Raw genomic sequence first — 24,895 nt, 5'->3', positions numbered from 1 at the left:
ACAATAGCTGGATTTTTTGGATTGAAATATTTATTTATGAATATAAAAGTATTGATGATTCATAGCTACTCTTTCATTTGAAGGTTTGAATATACAATTGATGATCGCCGTGCACAACTCTTTTATCCAAAAATCAGAAACTATTATCCGAAGTTAAAAGATGGAACTTTAAGACCAGACTATTCTGGAATTCGACCAAAGCTTTCTGGACATGGGCAATCTGCTGCAGATTTTGTTATACAGGTTGGTTTACTTTTCCAGTGTGGTTGATTTTTCTAATTCCTTACATCACATGTGATTTTTCTCAACCTGCTTATGTTTTTCCTATTGAAACTTTTAGGTTTAGGTTGATTCTGCTGAAACTTACAGTCTCTTATGCACTTAGCAACTTGCATTTGAAAACAAAAAATGGTATATACTTCTTTTTGCAATACCGCTTTGTGAAGTGGCATGTGGAAACTTACATTCTGTTACTCCCTTGTCGAATTGTATTTGAAAAAACAAAATGATATGTACTTATTTTTGCAATAAACACTTTAACCTAGTGACATATATGAAGTTTTAAACTTAGACACTGGTCATTTTTAAATGCTCAAGTTCATAAGAGTAGTATCTAGAGTACATGCCATTATATAATGGTAACCGATATTTGTGAATGAAGAAGCATGTAAAAGGTCAATTTTTCTTCTCATTTTCTTTTGGGTTTTTAAACTTTTATACCTTTGGTAAGATTTTATGTATGAGAAATTTCTATGTAATTTAATTGAACTTTGGTAGTTTTTCTTGTTAATGTTTGGTAGCTTTAGTCGGATAAACCTCTATATAACTATGTATGAGATATAGTTTATATATATGTGTTCATTATATTTGAGATATAAGTTTATGAGAGAAATCAATATAATATATATACATATATATTACTGTGATTAAATTTGTTATTATATTAATTATCTAATTAACGAATAGAGATGTCCCATGAAGGGACATGTCTCTTCATGACTTATTGTCAATATAAAAAAGAGATCGCTGTCATTTGGAACATACATACCAATCTAGCAGTGCTTAGTACATTTGCAGCGATTTAGAGCCGAACTGCAAATGTAGAAGTGAATAATAATATATATAAAGTATTAAATAAACATTCACCAGTGCGACCTCCAATAATAATAATATTAGATGTAAGCTTATTATTATCTTAAGGTGTTAGATATCATTTGACTTTAGGAATGCGTCTAAGTTTGACTACCTTAAACGAGATTTGAAGATGCAAAAATTTCTAGGTTTAGCTTGTCTGGATCGCTTTCCTGCCCCAACAAAAGTAGAAATCCTTCCAGGTACAGGTCAAGATTGTCTCCTTTTAAAATTAATTAAAGAAATTGCAACTCTAATTTAATAGATGTAAAAATGGTGTCATTTGGCACATCTAGATCTGTGACAACTTGCCCTTGTAATAGTCTCATAACAATTGGGCCCTAGGTGGCTGGAATGCTACCAGTGGTGGGGTAAAGAAACTCAATTAGGGTCAGATGCACGTCTTTACACACTTCCTTTTTCTCAATCCTTGATCAAAATGAGAAAAGTATGGGATACCATTCTCAATCAGAAGAAGATTGATCATGTATTTGAAAATTAAATATTGATACGAAGAGTAATTTTGATATTGATAGGTTAGATTCTTTAGTGACCTTCCTCGAAGCCAATGACAAATTTTGCATCTTCCCTTAACCTCTTGTTCCATACCCATGAACTTACATTATGCAAAGGCCTATAATTTGGTTGGATCGGAAGCGCATTTTTCTACAAATAGTAACATGGAGACGAGGGTGATTGGGCTTTACATCACTCAGGATTTGATGAAAGCAAATAGAATCATGATACATTGTGCATTGGTCTCCTAGTTGATTTATTTATATCAGATGTCAATAAGGGGAAACAGTGTAAGAATTTAACTAGGTGATGTGGAGCAAGAGTTAATAATAAGCTGCAGCAAATGAATTGAAGAGAGGAAACATTATAGAAGGAATGATGTGGACTAAGGGTAAAGTCCAATTGTATGGGATAAGTTTACTCTCCATTACATGACAAAGTAAATAATAGACACAATGGGCAAAATATAAATTTGAATGTTATGAGACATGTATGGAGGTTTGTAAACAATTATTTGTCATTGGCTCATGATGCCCATGCAAGGTGGTTAAAATGGGAATAGAGAGTGTCATAATTGAAGTCTACTTGATGTTTGGACAAAACACATTAGCATGATAGACATGCATTCTTACTGGTTTATGGTATCGAGAGAAGAATTGGTCAGCAATATGGGAAGGTTGGAACCCATATTGTAAACATGACAAATTCGTATGTGGATCAAGAGAGAATGAGTACAAGCAAGGCCTCTCATCCATAGTTTCATGTGCCACATGGGTACAAAGGGACGAACAGCCAGTGGAGCTTAGATTAAATAGAAGAGATGGAAATATAAGGGCCCACATCACCATAGGGTAAAGTTAAGTGGGCATGGTGTTTGGAGGTATGCCTTGTTAGTTGAATTTGTTCTCACCGATATACTATTAACTAGGATGTTACTAGTTAATTAGATATGCGTTCTTGTGAATAAGGAAATAACAGGTTGAAAATATAAAGTATATGGAATATATGCTTATATGTTTCAAAGTGTAGACATTTATCTATATCATATTGGAATGATCTTATATGTAGAATCATTTTTTTATTCTTGAGTATTATATTAGTCTCTCTCCTATTATTGTTTCATTATGTACTATAAGAGCTATTTGCTTTGATCTTTTCCTTCGAGAATGTTATTGTAGGAAAAGGGAGATTGATATCAGATTCAGAGGGAGTCTAACACTTCTTCAAAGGTAAAGAAGCTCAAAAGATTGATGTTCAGAGGGAGTCTAACATATCCATTTGAAGGAGTGGATAGAGGATATGCTTCCATTGATCTTGAAGATATTGATCATATCAAAAACAGAGAGAGTTTTGACTTCATGTAAACTTTTGGAATCATACATGTGGCTGCATGATTTAATGAGCCTACCCCCTGTATACATCATGAGGAAGTAACGACTTCCAAATGATTATCGCTTGTGTTTGTAGAAGTTATTGGAAGGAGACAATCTTAGGGTAAATTAAGTCATGATATACATTTTATGTAAATATTGGAACAGATCATGATGGACTATATCTTGTAAATCAACAACTAAGTGTTCGATGTCATTCACTTGACGGTCTATTAGTTGTCTGTATAGATATATGATAGGCATTTGGTGAATATCATGTGTTGATATTCTAAAGGTGAATACTCATGATATCATATGTGATATCAAACCTTATTGAGTACTTGGTGAATATCATATGTTGATATTCCGGAGGCCAATACTCATGATATCAAAATGCTACTTAGAGTATTTGTTGAATATTATATGTTAACTGTTGTTCATTTTTCACATACGTACAAATGAAGTGAAATACATGCTTATTACTTTCATAATAATTTTCAGAAAATACATCAAAGAAAAGTATTTTATTCATTTTGAAATAATGTTCAGTATTTGCATGATGAAGCAAACCATAATAGAAATTAAATGCTGAAAGTAAATTTCTCCCACACATCTGACTGTGAGAGTAGTCTCTACATGCTGACATACATCTATACCCTACTGAAATCAATAACTGAATAGAAGGGTAAAAGGAGAAAGGATCATGGGCACCAGTCATTGCCTGTAATGACTGGTGATATGGCGTCCAACTGCATCCATCCTCTCGCTGCTCCAGACATCGCCCGTTCCTTGCTTCCAATTCCTGTATTTACAAAGAAGAGAATGGGTTAGATCCAATGGATCTAAGCAATGCTGATGACTCGCTCAAATCTCGCATTTACCATCCTACATGCTATTCATCTCAGTAAGATACAGACATACACCAGCAAACAGAGACGTCAATCATGAAGTACGAAAGTATTAAAGGGACGAACTGTCAAAAGTTTTGAAATCTTTTGTTTAACTCATACAGCAAGAATGAAAGCCGTGGTGATAAGATTTAGATATAGCAAAAGATAACTATTTTTCAGCCAGTGAAAAGAATGTGTCAGACAGGTCAGAATGCAAACTGAAGCAAGATAATAATCATAAACTTACAACACCACTAGGAAAGGCACAATGTTGGGAATGAAAAGAAAATAATACCGGAAAGGAAGCAAAACCAGACTAGAGGGCATTGGATTCAACAAAGAATCCTAAGGAGAAGGCAAAGGCTCCATAGGTTTGAGTTCCAAAAAATGGCGGCCAGATTTTATGACATTAATTTATCTCAATAAAAAGGTACTTGCTGTTGTGTTTATTCTATGCCAAGAAAATCACAGATTCAAGGGTGATATGGCGTACATATGCATCTTTCAACTAAAACCCAAATAAGAAATCTGGTATAGTTCAAACAACAACTAATGGAAACATATCAGCAATGGCAAATGTATAACACAGTCATATTAAACAGAGAAAATTTGGTGCCCAAAAAATTTATTTCCAGCAAAGATAAAACAAAAAATCTGGTATGACTTTTAGCAAAGAATCCCAGTCTCTAAGAGTTCAACCATATACACTCAGCAAGGAGCTTCATATGTCATAAGTCTATTATCAGTAAATGTGGCGTCTATATGCAACTTTCAGCAATGAAAGCAAGTAACAGAGATCAATAAATGAGTTACTTCCACCAAAGCAATCACTATCTATAAGAGCATTTTGCGAACATCTTAGTAAAAACTCACAAACAACAAGGAACCCTCATAAATGAGTTGAAACAGCAACCCAGCAAGGAACCAAAAAACTCATAGAAGTTACAACTTTCAGCATTTAACAACCCTCATAAAAGCACAGTCTGCAATCATTCTAATAGGCAGAGCCCAACATGAAGAAAGTACAGTTGCGTTCCAATAAGTAAATGATGCAAAAGAATAGTATTACCATGGTATCTATTTCATCATAGCAAGAAGATCACAAATACACTAGTACAGATGGCGCCCAGATATTGCATCATTTAGATTAAAAACCCTCTTACAAGCTTGGTGAATGATTTCAAAAGAATCCATGAGAATACAGATGCATCAATAAAAGAAAGGCACAGGTCCGAAATTAAAAAGGTTGCTCATATTTTATAACAGCAGCAAGAGAGCAAATACACCTTCAAATAATGGAACAAATAATCTCTAGGTGTCATTTTTTTTGAAAACCCATAAGAAAGTTCACAAGAAAAGAAGAGGGAAAGATCTCTTACAACTCAGCTGTAGACATCCACATTTTTCCTTCTTGCTTTCAAGCATATCAGATAAGTTTAGCAGTGTCTAGGTAATGCTTAGCAAAGGACAAATGATAGCTTTCAAGAGGAGCAAATTTCGACATCAAATACTAGTCAGCTCAAGGGAAAAGCCGCCATATCTCATGCCATGAATAAATAATCTCTAGACGTCCAAAACCCATTAGCAAAGGAATAGATTTCGGCCAGATATAATATCAAACCCTCAGTCGACACCTTAAAAGGCCACGTATACCTCATGCCGGTAGTCAAAATGCACCTGGCATCAAATTGAAAGGGGAATAAACAGCAAAAATGGCTTCTCCAGGAACCAGAGAAATCGCAAATTTGAACTCTAAGGCGGCTAGGGTTAAAAGAAACCCTCAGGCTATCTTACGCAGAACGCAAGAACCTCCAAAATGAGATTAAAAGCAAATAACTCGCCTTTCTTTGCATTATACATAAACGCCCCTTTATCAAATTTGATAAATTTTCGGGTCCGGTTACATGCTAAAGGCAGAGTTTTTGTTTTTGCATTCGCTTATTATAATGTGTTATCATATTACTTAAAACATTCTTATTCTTTAGTTGATTTATGATCAATTTAAAGGTAATAATAGTTTTAATGCACTTAAGTCTTAATTTTCTTTTATTTTATTTTAATTGCACAAGTAAATATACAAAAAAAAATTGTAATTATTATTTTATAATTGATATCCTATAAATCAATTATTAAAATAATGAACATTCGTGCAATTAAAAATAATTAAAAGTCAAGAGTCAAGACGAGTTTAAGGAGAGGTTGGTATTTTCAAATGCCAAATTTTAAGGGGCAGCTGCAGTTAATTTTTAGAGGCACAGTTCAAACTAAGGATTTTAGAGTGCATTATGGAGTGATTTATGGCAGTTTGGGGAGTTTTTTCTAGTTTTTCTCATGCATGGATGGTGGAACCTCAGTTTGGGGTATTTTGAGCATGATTTTGGAATTTTTAGTTGTTTTTAATAATGAGTTAACTCATTATTTCGACCCAGCTTTTCTGCTTTGAGGCAGTTGTATTGTTTATATATACTCCTCTTATTTTTGGAGGAAGGGTTCAGATTTTGAGGGAGCACGCTTATGTGATTTCATCCTTAAGTGTATTTTTCCATATGATTCTGATCCATTATGTAGATGTACTGTTTTGAGGGCCTCTGATGGAAATAAAGTTTTCATTGGAATCAGTTTTTGGAGTTGACAGATTTAGTCGTGTGCATTAAGGTGATTGATGTTATTCAAATTGTGTTTTAATTATAGGCCTTTCTGAATGATGTCTTATCTTGTACCTTATTTATAAATAGATGTTCATAGGTTTTGAGTTGTGTTTAAATTATTGACGTATTCGATTGTGATCAAATTCCTTACGTATATTTTCAAAGTTCATAGACCTGTTAAATTATTGATGTGAATCAGCCATAGTAACGTGAATCGGAATCGGCACGGCCGAATCGAATCGTGAATCGGGGGTGAATCGCCGGTGAATCAACAAATTTGAAAAAACCCTTTAAATGTAAAGATTTTAACAATTTAAGACTTATTTCATGCACCCTTTATTGAATATAACTTAAAAACACTATAACATCATCAAATAGAATCTAACATACATAAACATGAAACATAAAATCCATCACATATGTAACTATATTATCATTATGTACTAAAATGTAAATTGTATGCTAGCTGAAGTAAATAAAAATCAAATGATCATAATGATTCAAATCATAGAATCAGTAAGATGAAATCATGAAGATCTATAAGACATCAAATCATAAATGTATGTATAAATCTAAGATGAAGATCCATGAAAGTTTGAAACATGTCTATCAGTGATTCAGTATCACTATCAATATCTATACAGTGTAAACAAAATATAAAAACAAGGCTCCAGCTCAAGCCTCATCATCCTCATCATCATCCTCTAGCTCCGCTGCAGCCTCAACCTCAGCCTCTGAGTATCCAGTTTGCCTATGAGAAAGGCGTGTAAGGTAGGTCCTAGAGGACCGCCGAGCCATGTCCCCTGCACGGGCAATGGGCTCATGAATAACGTTGCTAGGGCCTGCGTCTGTGCGTGCGCGTGTGCGTCTACCAATGCCTGAACATGCTCTAGCTGCCTCCTCTGCCCTAGCCACAGCCTCAGCCTCTACATCCACCTGGTCAACCCACGCGCGGTCTTCCTCAGTGAAGACTGGGTCCACGGTCTCTGTGATCCACTCTGATTTTGGATCAATCTCCTCTAGAATGATCGGAGAGGAGTCAGCGCCCAAAATCTGTCTAATCCTAAGACGAAGGTTGTAATGAACAGAGACAAGATCATTCAACCTCTGCACTGTCAACCTGTTTCTCCTCTTCGAGTGGATGTGCTTGAACATGGACCAATTGCGCTCACATCCAGAAGCGCTGCTCGGCTGACTCAGAATGCGGATGGCAATTTTTTGAAGGTTTGGGGTTGTGGCCCCAAACATTTGCCACCATCTATCTGAAATAAGGAAAAACCAAAAACAATTAGTCTCATTTACAAATTACAACTCTAAAATTAATACATTATATAATCAACTTTAAGTTTAGAATCTAGATTCATGAACATTGAATATATTATTTAATTTTTACCTGGCTGTAGTGTTGTCTGAGCATTTATGGCCATCCTGCCAGAGAAAAGTGGCCCCTCCTTATTGTTGAACTGGTCTAGCTCAACAATCGCAGCAGCGCTATTTTCATTGCTACTTAATCTCTGAATCACTGTGTATAAGCCAGTGAGAACCTCCGCATCCGCCTTGAACTCAGGACGGAAACAAAATGCCGGATTCAGATAGTAAGCTGCTGCGTGGATGGGTCGATGGAGCTGATTCTGCCATCTCCTATCGATGATGTCCCAAATAGGGCCATACCTCTCTTGCACTCCTGCATATTGGGCTCTGATGGCCTCCTTGGCCCTATCCATGCCCTCATAAATGTAGCCCATAGAGGGCTTCTCCCCATCAGTAGTTCGTAGCAAAGCTACAAGGGGCTCAGTGACCTACATATAAAGTAAAACAAAAAATTTGAGTCAAAACTTAAATATAAAATAATATAACTTAAAGTAAAAGCAAAATACTAAATGTTAAATTGCAATAAATTTACCTTAAGGATTTCTCTAGCGGGTTTCCAAAAACCATCCTCATCAAATATGCAATCCGCCACATCTAACCCTACAATGGTCGTAGCATAGGAAGAGCAAATCCACTCCTGCCCAACAAACATGCTCCTCAATCCATCTCTTGATGTCAACAAGGACTGCAAGGTGATGAAATTCGAGGCAAACCTCATGATACCTGGGCGAGCTAACTCCTTGCCTTTTGTGTACTTCCTCATTGTGCTAAGGACAAATGCATGATTATAAATGAATTTGCATATATTTTTTGCCCTTTCCACACATGACTTGACAAACTCAACTTTGCCAATTTCCTCCAACATGAGGTCAATGCAGTGTGCCGCACAAGGGGACCAAAATATGGTGGGGTGCCTCTCCATCAAAAGTTTACCTACAACAATTTTAAGTCAATTAGAAACTCAAATTTCAAAATTCAAATAAATTTATTTTCAAAACTTGCAAAGTTAAAAGTTTACCTGCTGCAACATAATTTGCTGCATTATCCGTCACCACCTGGATCACATTTTGTTCTCCCACCTCTGCTATAACTTCGTCAATAGCCTCACATAAATATGTGGCATTTTTCACATGTGCGGAAGCATCAATGGATTTTATGAACATGGTATATCCTACAAGTAACAAAACAACGAATTATAATATTAAATGGATCATTAACGAATTAGCATTCAACAAATCAAAATTTACAATGTATGTAGGAAAGTAGAATGATCAATCACCTCCACAGGATACAAGAAAATTGAGGAGTGTTCTATTCCTCCTATCGGTCCAACCATCAGTCATGATGGTGCAACCCTTTGCAATCCATTCCTTTCGGTTCTCCTCGAGGTCAACCCTCATGTCCTCTACCATCTCATCCAGGAGGTATCCGCTCAACTTAGCCTCAGTTGGGGCTTTAAACCCCAGACCACAAATAGCAACTGCATCTATCATATTCTGCCAATAAGGAGCCCTGTCACAAATAAAAGTTTAGATGTCAAAGACTCAAATTATAAAACAAGTAGATATAATTAAAGTTTTACTTTTACTTTTAATTTTAGCTTTAAAGAAAACAAAGAAAAAAGAATCAATTACCTGGCTGCAATAAATGGAATGTTGCAAAAGTACCAAAATTTGCATATCTCCTTTCTGGCAGCATCGTGAATCTCCTTGTTCAAACCCATGCCCTCAAGCGTGGGTTGGGAACCAGGAGTAGTGCGGGGCACAAAGTAACTATCCATTCTGTTTTTCCTCACTCTAGGCTGCAATAGGTTGGTGTGGGACTCCGTCGCAGTATGTGACCGACTAGCACTAGCACTAGCACGAGCAAAAGAACTAGGATAAAAAGGAGGCCTAGAAGAACCCTCTCCAACACAACCTACGGATGCGGAAGTTGATGCAGATGCAGATGTGGATGCGGCTACGGATGCGAGAACATAGGAGCCAATACCCCTTAACCCTTCAACTTGCATTTTCCTATTTGCTTTGTCTTTTTCAAATTTTTCTAATGCCATTAAGCAAGTGCGTTTTGCCTCAGGAGTTTGTTGAGTGCAAACTGTAACATCATGTCCAGGTATAGCAGCAATGTGGAATTTCAATCTATAAATATCCCTGGAAGTTATTTTTTCTTTACAAAACATGCATTTTGTTTGATATTTGGTTCTTCCAGGAAACTCTTCATTATATATCCAACATTCATCTTTTTTACCCATTGGAATTTGCGAAAAATGAGAGCAAAGGCTGCTGCAATAAATTTTTTTATGTAAAATATCAAAGTTTGAAGCTAATAAAAATTAGAAAACAACAAACCCTAGCTTGCAACTTAGTAAAAATAAAGAGCATTCAAGATTTACACTAAAATTCTTGAAAACTATAGAAATTTAACAAAAAATGCATAATACACTAACATGCAAGAAAAAAAAAAAGCACTTACCTCTTGCAAATGAGTTGAGGAGTGTTGATATTGGCTCCTTAATGCTCCCAAAGCAATTGATGGGCTCCCCAAATGGCCTGCTGATCTCTTTGGTGCTCCTCCTTCTTGCCGGTTGGAAACCTATGGCTTTTCTTTTCTCTTCTTCTCTCTCACTTTTCCTCTCTTCTACTCATGCTTCACAAATAGAAGGCCCTTTAGGGTTATAACAAAGAGAATAGGTAAAAAACAAAGTGAAAAAAACAAGTGATTTTTTTAAAAATTTCAACTTCCCTTTTTACATGCTGCGGGCGATTCATAGCTGATTTTTTAAGGCGATTTTTGGCGATTTTTACATGAATCGCCTAAATCGGCAATTCAGGCGATTCATGGCCCAGAAATCGGCGATACCGATTCACGATTCAAAAAAAATCGTGCAGGATGAATCGGGTCGCGGAATTGCCAATTCAGGCGATTTTTGGGCGATTCTCGTTACTATGGAATTAGCAGATTTTCAAATAAGGTTTCTTGTGAATGTCTTGTCAAATCTTTCATTGTGTCTCAAGTATACCAGTAATCTGTGTTATCATTTTTGGTGTATCACCTTACTTCTTTAAGTTTTCCGTGTTTTAGGTCATCTTTCTACCCTTTTCCATCTGAAAGTTTTTTTTCACATTTCTATTAGCATAAGTAAGGTATAAGATATATTATACAGGAACCGGCCTAGGATCCGGAGGTTCAGCCAAGTTATGAGTTACCCACAACTTTTGGCTGATCCCATGTTTCCCCAAAATCGCTGCAAGTTTTAGCACTTAAAGCAAATTTTCAGGGTGCAGATTTTGGAGATAACAGTTTTTGGCACGCCCGGTGGGACCTACTGCCTTTATTTTTAATGAAGTTGCTGCTATTTTTGATGTGCAAACTGCAGAGTTATAATTTTTCTGCATATCTGGCGACTCTGTGGGGAAGAAAGGTACAGATCAGTTTTGTTAATGAGAAAGGTACAAACCAGAAGTTCGAATACATTTGAAAATTTACAGCTTGAAACACCCAAAAGGCGTGGCAGAACCCTTGCTAGGACAAAGCCAGCAAAGAGAAATCAGAAATCAGAAATCAGCACAGGGTACTCGAGTTTATCAAAGAAAGACTCGTAGCACATTTTCAGTAAGTCCCAATTGGAGAACCGAGCCTTTGGAATCAAAATTTTCTACATTTTTTGCAGATATAACAGCAAGTTTGAGTTCGTCTGCAAATTTATTTCCTGGACCAGCGGTATCATTAATACATCAACAACAGATAAGTTATCAGCTACCAGTAATGGCTCAGCCAAGAAATTTTGCTTTCGTTCCCTTTGATCAAGGAAGTCCTTTGAATCTCCAGCAGCATAATGACATCCCTTTAGCAGCTTTGAAAGGAGTGCCATATTTTATCGGAGAAAGCAAAACTACAGCTTTTGAGCATGTTAGGGATATAGCAACCTTATGCAACGTTCATCATGTGACGCAAGAAAATGTAGCAATCAGGTTATTGGCAGCTTTATTCAAGGCGAAAGCGTTGGAATGGTTCAGAAGTTTACTAGTGGCTTCGATAAGCACATGGGATGAATTGGGTGATGCATTCACCAAATTTTTTGAAGACAAATCTGATCATTTGTCATTGGTAGAACAGCTAACAACCATAAAAAGGGCTCCACAAGAACAGATGATTGATTTGAATACATGTTTTCAAAGGACATGGAATAGGATACCTGCTGCTGTTAGACCAAGTGCTGATCATGCATTTTTATACTATCTTAAGAGTTTGAACAGCGACATTTCTGTCATGATTCAGTCTATGGGAGGTAATACGCTGCCACAAGCATTTGCTATATCGGTAAGGGCAGAAAATAGCGTCATATAGACAGGCAAAATTGCTCCTAGACCTCCTTTGCCTATTTTTCCAAATATACAGCCAAATATACCTTTGCAAATGCCATCTTTCACCCCATTACCAGTGGTTTCCAGCCAAGAAATAGCTGTTGCAGGACCTTCTCAGGAGCTGCATGAGATTAAACAAGGTCAGCAAAAGATTGAGAGCTTAATGCAAACTTTTGAAAATGAATTGGTTAATCTAAAAAAGCAGCAGTTTCAGCCAAGGCAACCTTTCCAATCTCAAAATTTCGCTGCAAATCAAGGTTACCAGCAGCAAAATCAAGGTTACCAGCAATAGAATAATCAGGGATATCAATCGCAAAACCAAGGACAACCCCAAAATAGGCAAAATTTTCAAGGGTACAATGCTGGAAATAAGCAGAACATAAGTCAAAGACCATATAGGCCTTATAATCCAGCACCCTTAAATGCTGCGAACCCGGTAAGAGACATGGTACCTGTACCAATGCAAAATAATATGGCTGCTGAATATGACTGGTGTTTTCCATGTAATCAACCTCATAGTTAAGCTACCTGTTCAAATGGCGTCATTCAGCAAGCTTTGATGGTACAAAACGCTACATATATGCAGCAGGCACCAGAGGCTGAAATGGAACAACAGCAAGATGTACCCCCTGCAGATGCTTCATTCCTAAATTGGCAAGTAGATGAATTTTGTGGTATAAATAACGCTGATCCTAATATTGCTGTTTATTCCAAGAATAAAAAAAGGGCTTTAGAGGACCAAAAAAACAGTAATAACAGCAATATTAGTAATACAGCCACTGCAGGATCAGATAAGCCAACTAATCCACATGCCAACATCGGACAACAAGCACAACCTGCTGTTACAAAATCGCAACCTAAGGTACATGCATCAATTCTTTTTAATGTTGTTGAAAATATGAAAAAAATGAATGTATCTATCAGTATGTGGGATTCTTTGACAATACTTGGTCAAGTTGATATGTTGCAATCTGAATTATCAAAAAGAGGTAATGCTGGTGAAAATATGCCAAGTGCTGTATTCAAGAATAATGAAGAAGGTAACAACAAAACAACAGTTCCAGCTGTCAAACGTCCCCCTTTCTATGTCTCTTTGATCATAGGCAATAATCTGGTTCACAATTGCATGATTGATAGTGGAGCCACAAGTTCAGTTATGCCTAAAAAGGTAGCAGATCAGCTAGGACTGAAATATCAACCTCTCAAGAAAGGTGTGGTGCAATTGGATGGGTGAGCTGTTAACACAATAGGTGTCATTAAGGATGCTAATCTTACCTTGCATGCTTGTTCAAATTTTTCAATACCTCAGGATGTTTATGTCATAGATCTTCCGCCATTTTTTGCATTATGCTTATCTAGAGATTTCACTGCAAAGATAGGTGGTTATTTTTCATCAGATTGGTCTCATATGCTTTTTAGGTCCAGATATGGTACAAAGATCGCCATTAAATCTGAAAAGTTAGCAAAAGACCATATAGAGCCTTACGTTCTTGCTGCTATAAATGCAAATCTAATGTCACTTGATACTGATGAGCCTGAGGTGGTAGATTCTAGCACACCTCTTGCTGGTATCCCGGATATCTTGCTTGATGAATGGGCTGCTGAAAATGTTTCTAACAGTCAAAATAGCGTTGTTCACGATGCTGGCTTCGGAAATTATATGATTTTAGATTAAAGTTCAGAAATTCCAAATCTAATCAAAGATACAAATCAGATCAGCGAACAAGAAAATCAGGTATGGAAGATGTATTTTGATGGCTCACGAAGCAAGAATGGTGCTGGAGGGGGAGTAATGCTGGTGTCAGCTCAGGAGAATAAGTATTTTGCTGCTTTTCGTTTTTCATTTGCATGTTCTAACAATCTAGCTGAATATGAAGGACTGGTTCAAGGTTTTGAATGGGCAAGAAAGAGAAACATAACCTGCTTGCAAGTTTTTGGGGACAACAAACTTGTTGCAAACCAGGTTAGAGGTTTGATTTCTGTCAAGAATGATACTTTAAAGCTGTACAAGAACAGAGTATGGGATATTATAGAAGAATTTGAAGCTTTCAATATAATATCTATACCTAGAGTAAAGAATCAGTTTGCTGATAGGCTGGCAGCAGTAGGCGCACAGTTTGATATTGTCGAAAATGTCTCAAAAAAAAGCGAACATCATAATGTTAAGGTGGTGGTTAGACCTTCAATACCAGATAACAACATAAATTGGCAGGTTTTTGATTCAGATGAACAGATTTTAAGTTTTTTGTTGCAAGAAGATGTGTTTTCAGTTGCTAATCAGGATAGATTCAGTCAGCAATATAGAGATCAGATTATTCAGCTGAAAACAAACAAGTTGCCTAAAGGTTTGGTCACTTTAGAAACTATCTTTGATCCAGATGATCAGGTGAAAAAGGATAAAACTAGTTTGCTGGTGAAAGAAGAGCATTACGAGGAGCTGGAAATTTCTGAAGGAAAAAGGCTGAAAGTTGGTAAGATAAACTCACCAGAAGAAAAACAGTTGTTTATTGAATTGTCTCAGGAGTTTAATGATGTTTTTGCGTGGGATTATTCTGATCTAAAAGGCTTTGACCCTAAGTTAACCCAACATACTATTGAGCTTGAGCCTAACACCAAACCTATAAGGCAAAATCAGAGACCTGTCAATCCTAAACTAGAACCTCTTATGCTGAAAGAGTTAAACAAACTTCTAGAAGGAGGGATTGTCTTTCCTATCAAGCATACTTCTTGGGTCTCTAATTTAGTACCTGTAAGAAAGAAAAATGGAGAAATACGCTTATGCATAGATTTTAGAGACTTAAACAGGGCTTCATTAAACGACAGGCATCCCTTACCATCTATGGAACAGATTTTACAATATGTTTCAGGTTCTGAAAGGTTTTCTTTGTTAGATGGTTATTCTGGTTATAATCAAGTGCTGGTAAAAGATAAAGATCAGTTCAAGACAGCATTCACCACTAAATGGGCAACCATGGCTTACAGAAGGATGCCCTTTGGGCTAGCGAATGTTGGAGCTACATTTCAAAAGGCTATGGACATGGCGTTTCGAAATTTAATGTACAAGATAGTGCTGATATATCTGGATGACATTACTGTTTTCAGCAAGGAGGCTAAGGATCACATTTTTCATCTTAGACAAGTGTTAGAAAGATGCAGGGAGTTCGGTATTTCTCTTAATCCAAAGAAATCTGTATTTGCTGTTCATGAAGGTAAACTTCTCAGTTATATTGTTTCAAAGCATGGTACTACAATACATCCCGAGAGAGTTCAAGCGATTTTAGAGTTACCACTACCCAGCCACAAGAAGGGTTTACAAAGTTTTCTTGGTAGGATAAATTTTGTGAGACGTTTCATACCTGATGTTGCTAATCTTTTGAAGCCTTTAATAGCAATGTTAAAGAAAAATACAATTTTCAGCTGGACAAAAGAGGGAAAGTGTTGTTTTGAAGCAATTAAAGAGTCCTTGTCCGCTGCCCCTGCCTCGATTAATCCAGATTTTACTAAGGATTTTATATTGTATGCCTATGGCAGTTTTGACACCATTTCAGCAATGCTGTTGCAAAAAAATGATGAAGGTTTGGAGCAACCTGTCGCATTTTTCAGCAAAGGTTTGCAAGATTTCGAACAAAGGTACAGCTTTGTTGAAAAGCATGTTTTTGCTGTCATTAAAAGTTTTAAAAAATTCAAACCCCTGGTTTCCAACAGCAAAATTCATCTAATGGTTTCTCATCCAAGCGTGAAGGAATTTTTGTTAAGCAAAGATTTAAATGAAAAAAGAGCAGGCTGGATTACCCGGGTGATGGAGTATGATGTTGATATCCATATCACCAAACTAGTTAGGGGCAAGGGATTATGCGAACAGTTGGCAGAAAACAGCTTTCAAAAGGTAGAAATCACCCAAAATCTGTTGTTGGTTGATAATAATCAAGCTGAAGGTAATCAATCAGACTGCTGGTTGACTGAAATGACACATTTTCTGCAAACAGGGGAGTGTCCTTTGAGGTTGGATAGAGCGAAACGCAGGTATTTTAGACTTCAATCAATTCCTTATGTCTTGATTCATGATGTTTTGTTTAGAAAGGACCATAGTGGCATGTTATTACGTTGTATAAGTGCTGATCAGACCAACAAGATCCTGGAACAGTTTCATGATGAAGGGGGTCACTTTTCCCCAAAGACGACAGCTTATAAAGTGTTGAGGGCAGGATTCTATTGGCCTGATCTGTTCAAAGACGCCCATAGTTGGTCAAGAAAATGCCAAAAATGTGCATTATTTGCTGGCAAGGAAAGGCTGGCAGCCTTACCCTTGAAATCGATTTTGGTTGAGCAGCCATTCATGAAGTGGGGTATTGATTTCATAGGCCCAATTAATCCAAACTCTAGTTCAGGTCACAAGTGGATTCTTACAGCTACGGATTATTTTACAAGATGGACTGAAGCAGTAGTGTTAGGAGAGGCAAATGAATCAGCTGTACTTAATTTTTATGATGAGTTGACTACAAGGTTTGATGTTCCTGATTCGATCATTTCTAATAACGCATTAGCCTTTGTGGGAGCAAGAGTGTCTGAATGGGCGCTAAAGAAAGGTGTATATCTGAATACCTCATCAAACTATTACCCTCAAGGTAATGGTTTGGCTGAAAGTACAAATAAGAACCTTTTAAGGATTATTAAAAGAGCGTTAGAGGAGAATAAAAGAAACTGGCATGCAAAGTTGAAATCTGCCTTATGGTTGGATAGGATTACTCCTAAACGAATTATTGGAACATCTCCTTACATTCTAGTATACGGGAAAGAGGCCAAGTTACCTGTTACTACTGAATTTCCTGCGTTACAGCTTGCTGATCAGTTGATGTTGTTTGAAGAACAGGATCCTCTTAAGCTAAGGTTTGTTAAATTGATGGAGTTAGAGGAGAAAAGGAGCAAGGCACTGCAAGAAATGGAATACCAGCAGTTACAGGTGAAGAGAACATTTGATAGAAAGGCAAAAGATCGTCATTTCAAAAAAGGAGATATCGTGCTAAAGTGGGATGTACTTAAGACAAGACTAGGGCAGCATGCTAAGTTTGATCATTTTTGGGAAGGCCCTTTTCAAATTGTTGAGTGTAAGGAACACAATGCATTCCAGCTTGCCACTCTTGAAGGAGATGTTCTACCGATTCCTGTTAACGGGATTCACCTCAAGGCTTGCTTTTAGGTATGATTTTATTTCTTTTTGTTTTCTAGGTTAGGTTTCATGCTTTCAATAAATGCATCTGCATATTAGTTTAAGTTTTCCCTAAGTGTTGTCCAAGCACATGTCGGTTTTAGTTTCTTTTCCTAGAGTAGTTTTCTGTTTTGTTCTTAGGTTTTTAGGGGTGTCAAGTTGCTGGTTTGGTTGTTTCATATCATACTCACCCACCTCAATCATGCACACTAATGCATGGATTGAATGCATACATATAGGTTAGTACACACATGCATATGCATACGCCTAGGGCTGCATTTTTCATGACATTTTCAGTCCCACTTTCATACATACCTGGCAGCCATAACCATACACACACACAGACGTATACTAATCACCTGCACCCATCCAATTCACACATTTTTATGAATGATTGAGATGGATAACTATGAATTCGACTTCTAAAATTGATGTTACAGTCTGATCATGCATAAAAATCAGTCTAATAATAACCTGTCAGTTATCATTAGACTCATTTGCATACATCCCAGCCCATCCAGCCCATACTAGCAACTTTAGGGGTCGTGTCAGGTCCGGTTTAGGTCCAAGGAATTCATATTTTCAGACTCTAATGCCCAATGGATGTCAAAGGCAACTGATCAAGTGTCTAGCAGGCAGACAGTCAGCAAAGGTCGCCAAAAAATGTTGTTCATTTTTCACATACGTACAAATGAAGTGAAATACATGCTTATTACTTTCATAATAATTTTCAGAAAATACATCAAAGAAAAGTATTTTATTCATTTTGAAATAATGTTCAGTATTTGCATGATGAAGCAAACCATAATAGAAATTAAATGCTGAAAGTAAATTTCTCCCACACATCTGACTGTGAGAGTAGTCTCTACATGCTAACATACATCTATACCCTACTGAAATCAATAACTGAATAGAAGGGTAAAAGGAGAAAGGATCATGGGCACCAGTCATTGCCTGTAATGACTGGTGATATGGCGTCCAACTGCATCCATCCTCTCGCTGCTCCAGACATCGCCCGTTCCTTGCTTCCAATTCCTGTATTTACAAAGAAGAGAATGGGTTAGATCCAATGGATCTAAGCAATGCTAATGACTCGCTCAAATCTCGCATTTACCATCCTACATGCTATTCATCTCAGTAAGATACAGACATACACCAGCGAACAGAGACGTCAATCATGAAGTACGAAAGTATTAAAGGGACGAACTGTCAAAAGTTTTGAAATCTTTTGTTTCACTTATACAGCAAGAATGAAAGCCGTGGTGATAAGATTCAGATATAGCAAAAGATAAACTATTTTTCAGCCAGTGAAAAGAATGTGTCATACAGGTTAGAATGCAAACTGAAGCAAGATAATATTCATAAACTTACAACACCACTAGGAAAGGCACAATGTTGGGAATGAAAAGAAAATAATACCGAAAAGGAAGCAAAACCAGACTGGAGGGCATTGGATTCAACAAAGAATCCTAAGGAGAAGGCAAAGGCTCCATAGGTTTGAGTTCCAAAAAATGGCGGCCAGATTTTATGACATTAATTTATCTCAATAAAAAGGTACTTGCTGTTGTGTTTATTCTATGCCAAGAAAATTACAGATTCAAGGGTGATATGGCGTACATATGCATCTTTCAACTAAAACCCAAATAAGAAATCTGGTATAGTTCAAACAGCAACTAATGGAAACATATCAGCAATGGTAAATGTATAACACAGTCATATTAAACAAAGAAAATTTGGTGCCCAAAAAATTTATTTCTAGCAAAGATAAAACAAGAAATCTGGTATGACTTTTAGCAAAGAATCCCAGTCTCTAAGAGTTCAACCATATACACTCAGCAAGGAGCTTCATATTTCATAAGTCTATTGTCAGTAAATGTGGCGTCTATATGCAACTTTCAGCAATGAAAGCAAGTAACAGAGATCAATAAATGAGTTACTTCCACCAAAGCAATCACTATCTATAAGAGCATTTTGCGAACATCTTAGTAAAAACTCACAAATAGCAAGGAACCCTCATAAATGAGTTCAAACAGCAACCCAGCAAGGAGCCAAAAAACTCACAGAAGTTACAACTTTCAGCATTTAACAACCCTCATAAAAGCACAGCCTGCAATCATTCTAACAGGCAGAGCCCAACATGAGGAAAGTACAGCTGCGTTCCAATAAGTAAATGATGCAAAAGAATAGTATTACCGTGGTATCTATTTCATCACAGCAAGAAGATCACAAATACACCAGTACAGATGGCGCCTAGATATTGCATCATTTAGATTAAAAACCCTCTTACAAGCTTGGTGAATGATTTCAAAAGAATCCATGAGAATACAGATGCATCAATTAAAGAAAAGCCACAGGTCCGAAATCAAAAAGGTTGCTCATATTTTATAACAGCAGCAAGAGAGCAAATACACCTTCAAATAATGGAACAAATAATCTCCAGGCGTCATTTTTTTTGAAAACCCATAAGAAAGTTCACAAGAAAAGAAGAGGGAAAGATCTCTTACAACTCAGCTGTAGACATCCACATTTTTCCTTCTTGTTTTCGAGCATATCAGATAAGTTTAGGAGTGTCCAAGTAATGCTCAGCAAAGGACAGATGATAGCTTTCAAGAGGAGCAAATTTCGACATCAAATACTAGTCAGCTCAAGGGAAAAGCTGCCATATCTCATGCCATGAATAAATAATCTCTAGACGTCCAAAACCCATTAGCAAAGGAACAGATTTCGGCCAGATATAATATCAAACCCTCAGTCGACACCTTAAAAGACCACGTATACCTCATGCCGGCAGTCAAATGCACCTGGCGTCAAATTGAAAGGGGAATAAACAGCAAAAATGGCTTCTCCAGGAACCAGAGAAATCGCAAATCTGAACTCTAAGGCGGCTAGGGTTAAAAGAAACCCTCAGGCTATCTTACGCAGAATGCAAGAACCTCCAAAATGAGATTAAAAGCAAATAACTCGCCTTTCTTTGCATTATACATAAACGCCCCTTTATCAAATTTGATAAATTTTCGGGTCCGGTTACATGCTAAAGGCAGAGTTTTTGTTTGTGCATTTGCTTATTATAATGTGTTATCATATTAGTTAAAACATTATTATTCTTTAGTTGATTTATGATCAATTTAAAGGTAATAATAGTTTTAATGCACTTAAGTCTTAATTTTCTTTTATTTTATTTTAATTGCACAAGTAAATATACAAAAAAAAAATTGTAATTATTATTTTATAATTGATATCCTATAAATCAATTATTAAAATAATGAACATTCGTACAATTAAAAATAATTAAAAGTCAAGAGTCAAGACGAGTTTAAGGAGAGGTTGGTATTTTCAAATGCCAAATTTTAAGGGGCAACTGCAATTAATTTTTAGAGGCACAGTTCAGACTAAGGATTTCAGAGTGCATTATGGAGTGATTTATGGTAGTTTGGGGAGTTTTTTCTAGTTTTTCTCATGCATGGATGGTGGAACCTCAGTTTGGGGTATTTTGAGCATGATTTTGGAATTTTTAGTTGTTTTTAATAATGAGTTAACTCATTATTTCGACCTAGCTTTTCTGCTTTGAGGTAGTTGTATTGTTTATATATACTCCTCTTATTTTTGGAGGAAGGGTTCAGATTTTGAGGGAGCACGCTTATGTGATTTCATCCTGAAGTGTATTTTTCCATATGATTCTGATCTATTATGCAGATGTACTGTTTTGAGGGCCTTTGATGGAAATAAAGTTTTCATTGGAATCAGTTTTTGGAGTTGACAGATTTAGTCGTGTGCGTTAAGGTGATTGATGTTATTCAAATTGTGTTTTAATTATAGGCCTTTCTGAATGATGTCTTATCTTGTACCTTCTTTATAAATAGCTGTTCATAGGTTTTGAGTTGTGTTTAAATTATTGACGTATTCGATTGTGATCAAATTCTTTTCGTATATTTTCAAAGTTCATAGACCACCTCTTAAATTATTGATGTGAATCAGCAGATTTTCAAATAAGGTTTCTTGTGAATGTCTTGTCAAATCTTTCATTGTGTCTCAGGTATACCAGTAATCTGCGTTATCATTTTTGGTGTATCACCTTACTTCTTTAAGTTTTCCGTGTTTTAGGTCATCTTTCTACCGTTTTCCATCTGAAAGTTTTTTTTCACATTTCCATTAGCATAAGTAAGGTATAAGATATATTATACAGGAACCGGCCTAGGATCCGGAGGTTCAGCCAAGTTATGAGTTACCCACAACTTTTGGCTGATCCCATGTTTCCCCAAAATCGCTGCAAGTTTTAGCACTTAGAGAAAATTTTCAGGGTGCAGATTTTGCAGATAACATTAATATTATGGAGGCCAATATTAATGATATCAAATGTGATATCAAAATGGTGGATATCTTTTGATCAAAGATATCCTTAAAATTTGTCATTCCTAATATTACCAATGGTGTAATATTTGTCTTGTGTTTATCCTCCCTAGCTAAGAGGGAGTGTTGATGTTTGGTAGCTTCAGTTGGATAAAACTATGTATAATTATATATGAGATACAATTTATATATACGTGTTCATTATATTTAAGATATAAATTTATGAGAGAAATTAATATAATAATGATATATATATTACTGTGATTAAATTTGTTATTATATTAATTATCTAATTAATGAATAGACATGTCCCTTTATGGGACATGTCCATGCACTGTCATTTGGAACATTCATACCAATCTAGCAATGCTTAGTACATTTGCAATGATCCATGAAACTTAACATTTCTCAATATACTTTTCTTTGTTAATGTTCCATTTAAAACATAGTTCCAACACTCTCTAGGACTCTCTTAGTCATGGTGATCTTGAGCCGAGCAACCCTAGTTGAGTCCTCGAGAAACTCGACTCTCCAAGTACTCACTCTAGGCAAGAATCACTAGAAACTTGTATTTTTGCCCAATTTTTGCTGATTCCATCTAAATTGTGCTGCCTCCCAAGTTAGGGGTCAGCCTTGTCGAGTCTGTGCTAAGTCCGTGTATCGTTTCCATTATTAAGAATGTTACATATAGGATGATTGTTGGAAGGCTTCTCCATTGTCAATATTTTTTTGCAAAAATGTGCTTTTTGATTAATAAAAAAATTGTAATTCATGAACGAAATAGGCCATTGGCCAAGTACAAAGAGGTCAAATCCAAGAAATAGCAAGATGCTAGACATGAAATCAGCCCAAGAATCATTCTCAAGATTTACAGGATGACTATCATCATCATTGTTTACATTAGGAGTCTCATGGTAATTTGCAAGAAGCAAACCAAATTCCTCATGTCATACACCAAAGAGTGCAAACTATGACTAGTTTCCTCTAGATCTGTTACAGCCCCTTTCTATCAACTAAGGAAATAATTTAATTTAAGTTGCCCAAAAATGTATTTTACACTTTATAATAGGAAACTTATGTTTTACTATTAAATTATGAAGTACCTAAAAGTGATTCTATGTAGTTCTTTTTTCTGTTTTTTATAAGATGGATCAAAATCTTGTCAAAAGTGTTGCTATATTAATCTTAGAAATAATTTTTCTTTTTATAGAGATTTCTTGAGGAGGCTAATACTAGAAAATAAGGAATTATAAAAGGGGTTGGACTTGAGGGAAATTATCCATTATCCCTTCATTTTGAAGATTGAGGTGTTTGGATTTTTGCCAAAGGATGAAAAACCATGTGCTAACAAAATTACGGACAAAAATCTATTGAATTCCCAGATTGCATTCAGGAGGATAAACCCTCTTATCTAATAGAGGTGATTCCGTCTAGGGATAGCATTTATGTGAAAATTATTTTCAGGAGATTGAAGTACTTGCCAATACAATTGATTGCGATTTGGTTATTTTTCGATTGTTGGTGAATTCATTTCATATTGAGAAACATTTAATGATTTTTAGAGTGTTATTTATATTTTGGTGAGAGTTTTATTTGTTACCTAGTTGTCCGAAATTATTTATTTATTCCAGACCATTGTTGACAGCCTCATCACATGACAATATTTCTTGTAATACTTTCTTAAGCTGTACCTTTTTCATATGTTAAGATGCTGCTAACTTGCTAGTAATTTTGTTTCAAATATAATGAGAAAAAGAGAACAAGATTTTCCACAATTTTTGGCATCATAAGGAGGCCTTCCCATGTGCACTCTTTGATGCCCAAAGCTTGATATGCAAAATTTATTCTGAAAGAAAACATTGAATTTGGTAAGTTTTCTGCTATGCTAATCAAATATTATTGACTATTAGCATACCTATTACTATTTTTCTTGTTGCACAAATTTAGTAAAATAAAGATTTGGCATTTGAAATGGCATATTTTTTCAAGAAATATTCCACGTCAACATGACAGTTGAAGAAAGCTCCTATTTATCACTCTCAACAACTTCAACATGTTACACACTTTGTTCGGGGTTTATTCTTCCTTGTAAACTAATGGAAAATCCTTGAAATCTCTTTTTTTCTTTGTACCCTAGCAAAAATAGTTATGTGATAGTTGATTTCCTCAAATTAATGGAAAATTCCAATGTTCCTTTTGATCTTCATGGGTTTCATTGCCAAATTTGTCCCCTAAATTTTTTTAAAGTAGTCTAACATGGGGATGTGTCCTCGCCCCTCCAAACCCCTACACACCTAGGTAGGGGACATCCCTAGGACGAGGGGTTGGCATTCCCAATTCCCCCCACAACCTCCTTTGCGCCGCTTGGGTGCCATTGGGACGCAGGGATGTCTAGATGTCCCTGGGACATATGTGAATGCCCAAGGGTCTCTCAACTCTCCTACGGACCTCTAGATATCCCCTATTGCCATGTGGCATCAACATGAAAATAGTGATATTTTTAATTTTTTAAAGTTTTATCTTTTGTAATAGGATTCTAACCAAACCCTAAAAGGAGGTGGCTCCCATTTTGGTCACTCCAAGCATACGTAAGCCCCTTCAAATTTCATTTTTCGCTCACATTTGGATGTCAACTTGTTTGCAACTGGGAGAAAAGAGTGAAAAGGAGTGCAAAGAGTGATTAGAGGAGTGCATGAAGTGATTGCAAGTGGAAATTGAGCAAGAAGAAGAAAATGATGAAGAATATAAACCTTCTTTGAAGAGATTCATCAATCACAATATAGGGGTTTTAGAATTTTTTTGTTTTATTTTCAAATATTTTCTTTTTAAGGTGAATTTCAAGTTCTTTTAAAATATTGATTGTTGTTTCTGATTCTAAAATCTTGTTGAGACTTGATAGTGTTTTCATTTTGGTGCTTCTTTCTCGTGATCTCATTTTTGTTGTTTTGGGTTGATTCTAAAATAGGTCCTAGGTTGAAACTGGTTTCTTTATAATTTATTTTTAATTTTTTAAATTATTATTTAGGCTTAAAAAAATTAATTTATGAAATGC

At 36.1% G+C, this 24,895-nt stretch overlaps 3 protein-coding genes across 7 annotated transcripts in view; 1 reads left to right on the top strand and 2 right to left on the bottom strand.

Annotated features, from left to right (window-relative positions):
• Positions 1-24,895, top strand: part of LOC149530248 (FAD-dependent oxidoreductase family protein) — a 216,796-nt gene that overhangs the window by 146,713 nt on the left and 45,188 nt on the right. For 3 of the 5 annotated variants that reach the window (XM_089808651.1, XM_089808655.1, XM_089808652.1), the window contains one exon: positions 84-243. In XM_089808651.1, coding sequence (XP_089664777.1) covers positions 84-243 — 160 coding nt within the window. The remainder of the gene's footprint in view (positions 1-83; positions 244-24,895) is intronic. The other 2 variants (XM_089808653.1, XM_089808654.1) reach the window with 1 other exon arrangement.
• Positions 7,028-8,358, bottom strand: LOC149530250 (uncharacterized). Its single transcript, XM_089809750.1, has 2 exons — positions 7,949-8,358; positions 7,028-7,817 (listed from the first exon to the last, which is right to left on the bottom strand). The coding sequence occupies exons 1-2, from the start codon at positions 8,298-8,300 to the stop codon at positions 7,231-7,233; spliced, it is 939 nt and encodes a 312-aa protein (XP_089665876.1). The 5' UTR covers positions 8,301-8,358; the 3' UTR covers positions 7,028-7,230.
• LOC149530249 (uncharacterized) lies at positions 8,366-9,912 on the bottom strand. The gene is made up of 3 exons (XM_089809751.1): positions 9,206-9,912; positions 8,945-9,097; positions 8,366-8,859 (listed from the first exon to the last, which is right to left on the bottom strand). The coding sequence occupies exons 1-3, from the start codon at positions 9,417-9,419 to the stop codon at positions 8,432-8,434; spliced, it is 795 nt and encodes a 264-aa protein (XP_089665877.1). The 5' UTR covers positions 9,420-9,912; the 3' UTR covers positions 8,366-8,431.

Source organism: Cupressus sempervirens, chromosome 11, assembly GCF_028749045.1.
Source record: "Cupressus sempervirens isolate cs-2001-9-10 chromosome 11, ASM2874904v1, whole genome shotgun sequence".
NCBI lineage: Eukaryota > Viridiplantae > Streptophyta > Pinopsida > Cupressales > Cupressaceae > Cupressus > Cupressus sempervirens.
This window is presented reverse-complemented; position numbering and strand designations above follow the sequence as displayed.

Coding starts and splice junctions, on each gene's coding strand:
- LOC149530250 (XM_089809750.1), bottom strand. CDS start 8,300: ATGGGCTACATTTATGAGGGCATGGATAGGGCCAAGGAGGCCATCAGA. Junction 7,818..7,948: donor TCAGACAACACTACAGCCAG/GTAAAAATTAAA, acceptor TCCTTATTTCAG/ATAGATGGTGGCAAATGTTT.
- LOC149530249 (XM_089809751.1), bottom strand. CDS start 9,419: ATGATAGATGCAGTTGCTATTTGTGGTCTGGGGTTTAAAGCCCCAACT. Junction 9,098..9,205: donor TTTTCTTGTATCCTGTGGAG/GTGATTGATCAT, acceptor TGTTACTTGTAG/GATATACCATGTTCATAAAA. Junction 8,860..8,944: donor AGCAAATTATGTTGCAGCAG/GTAAACTTTTAA, acceptor AAATTGTTGTAG/GTAAACTTTTGATGGAGAGG.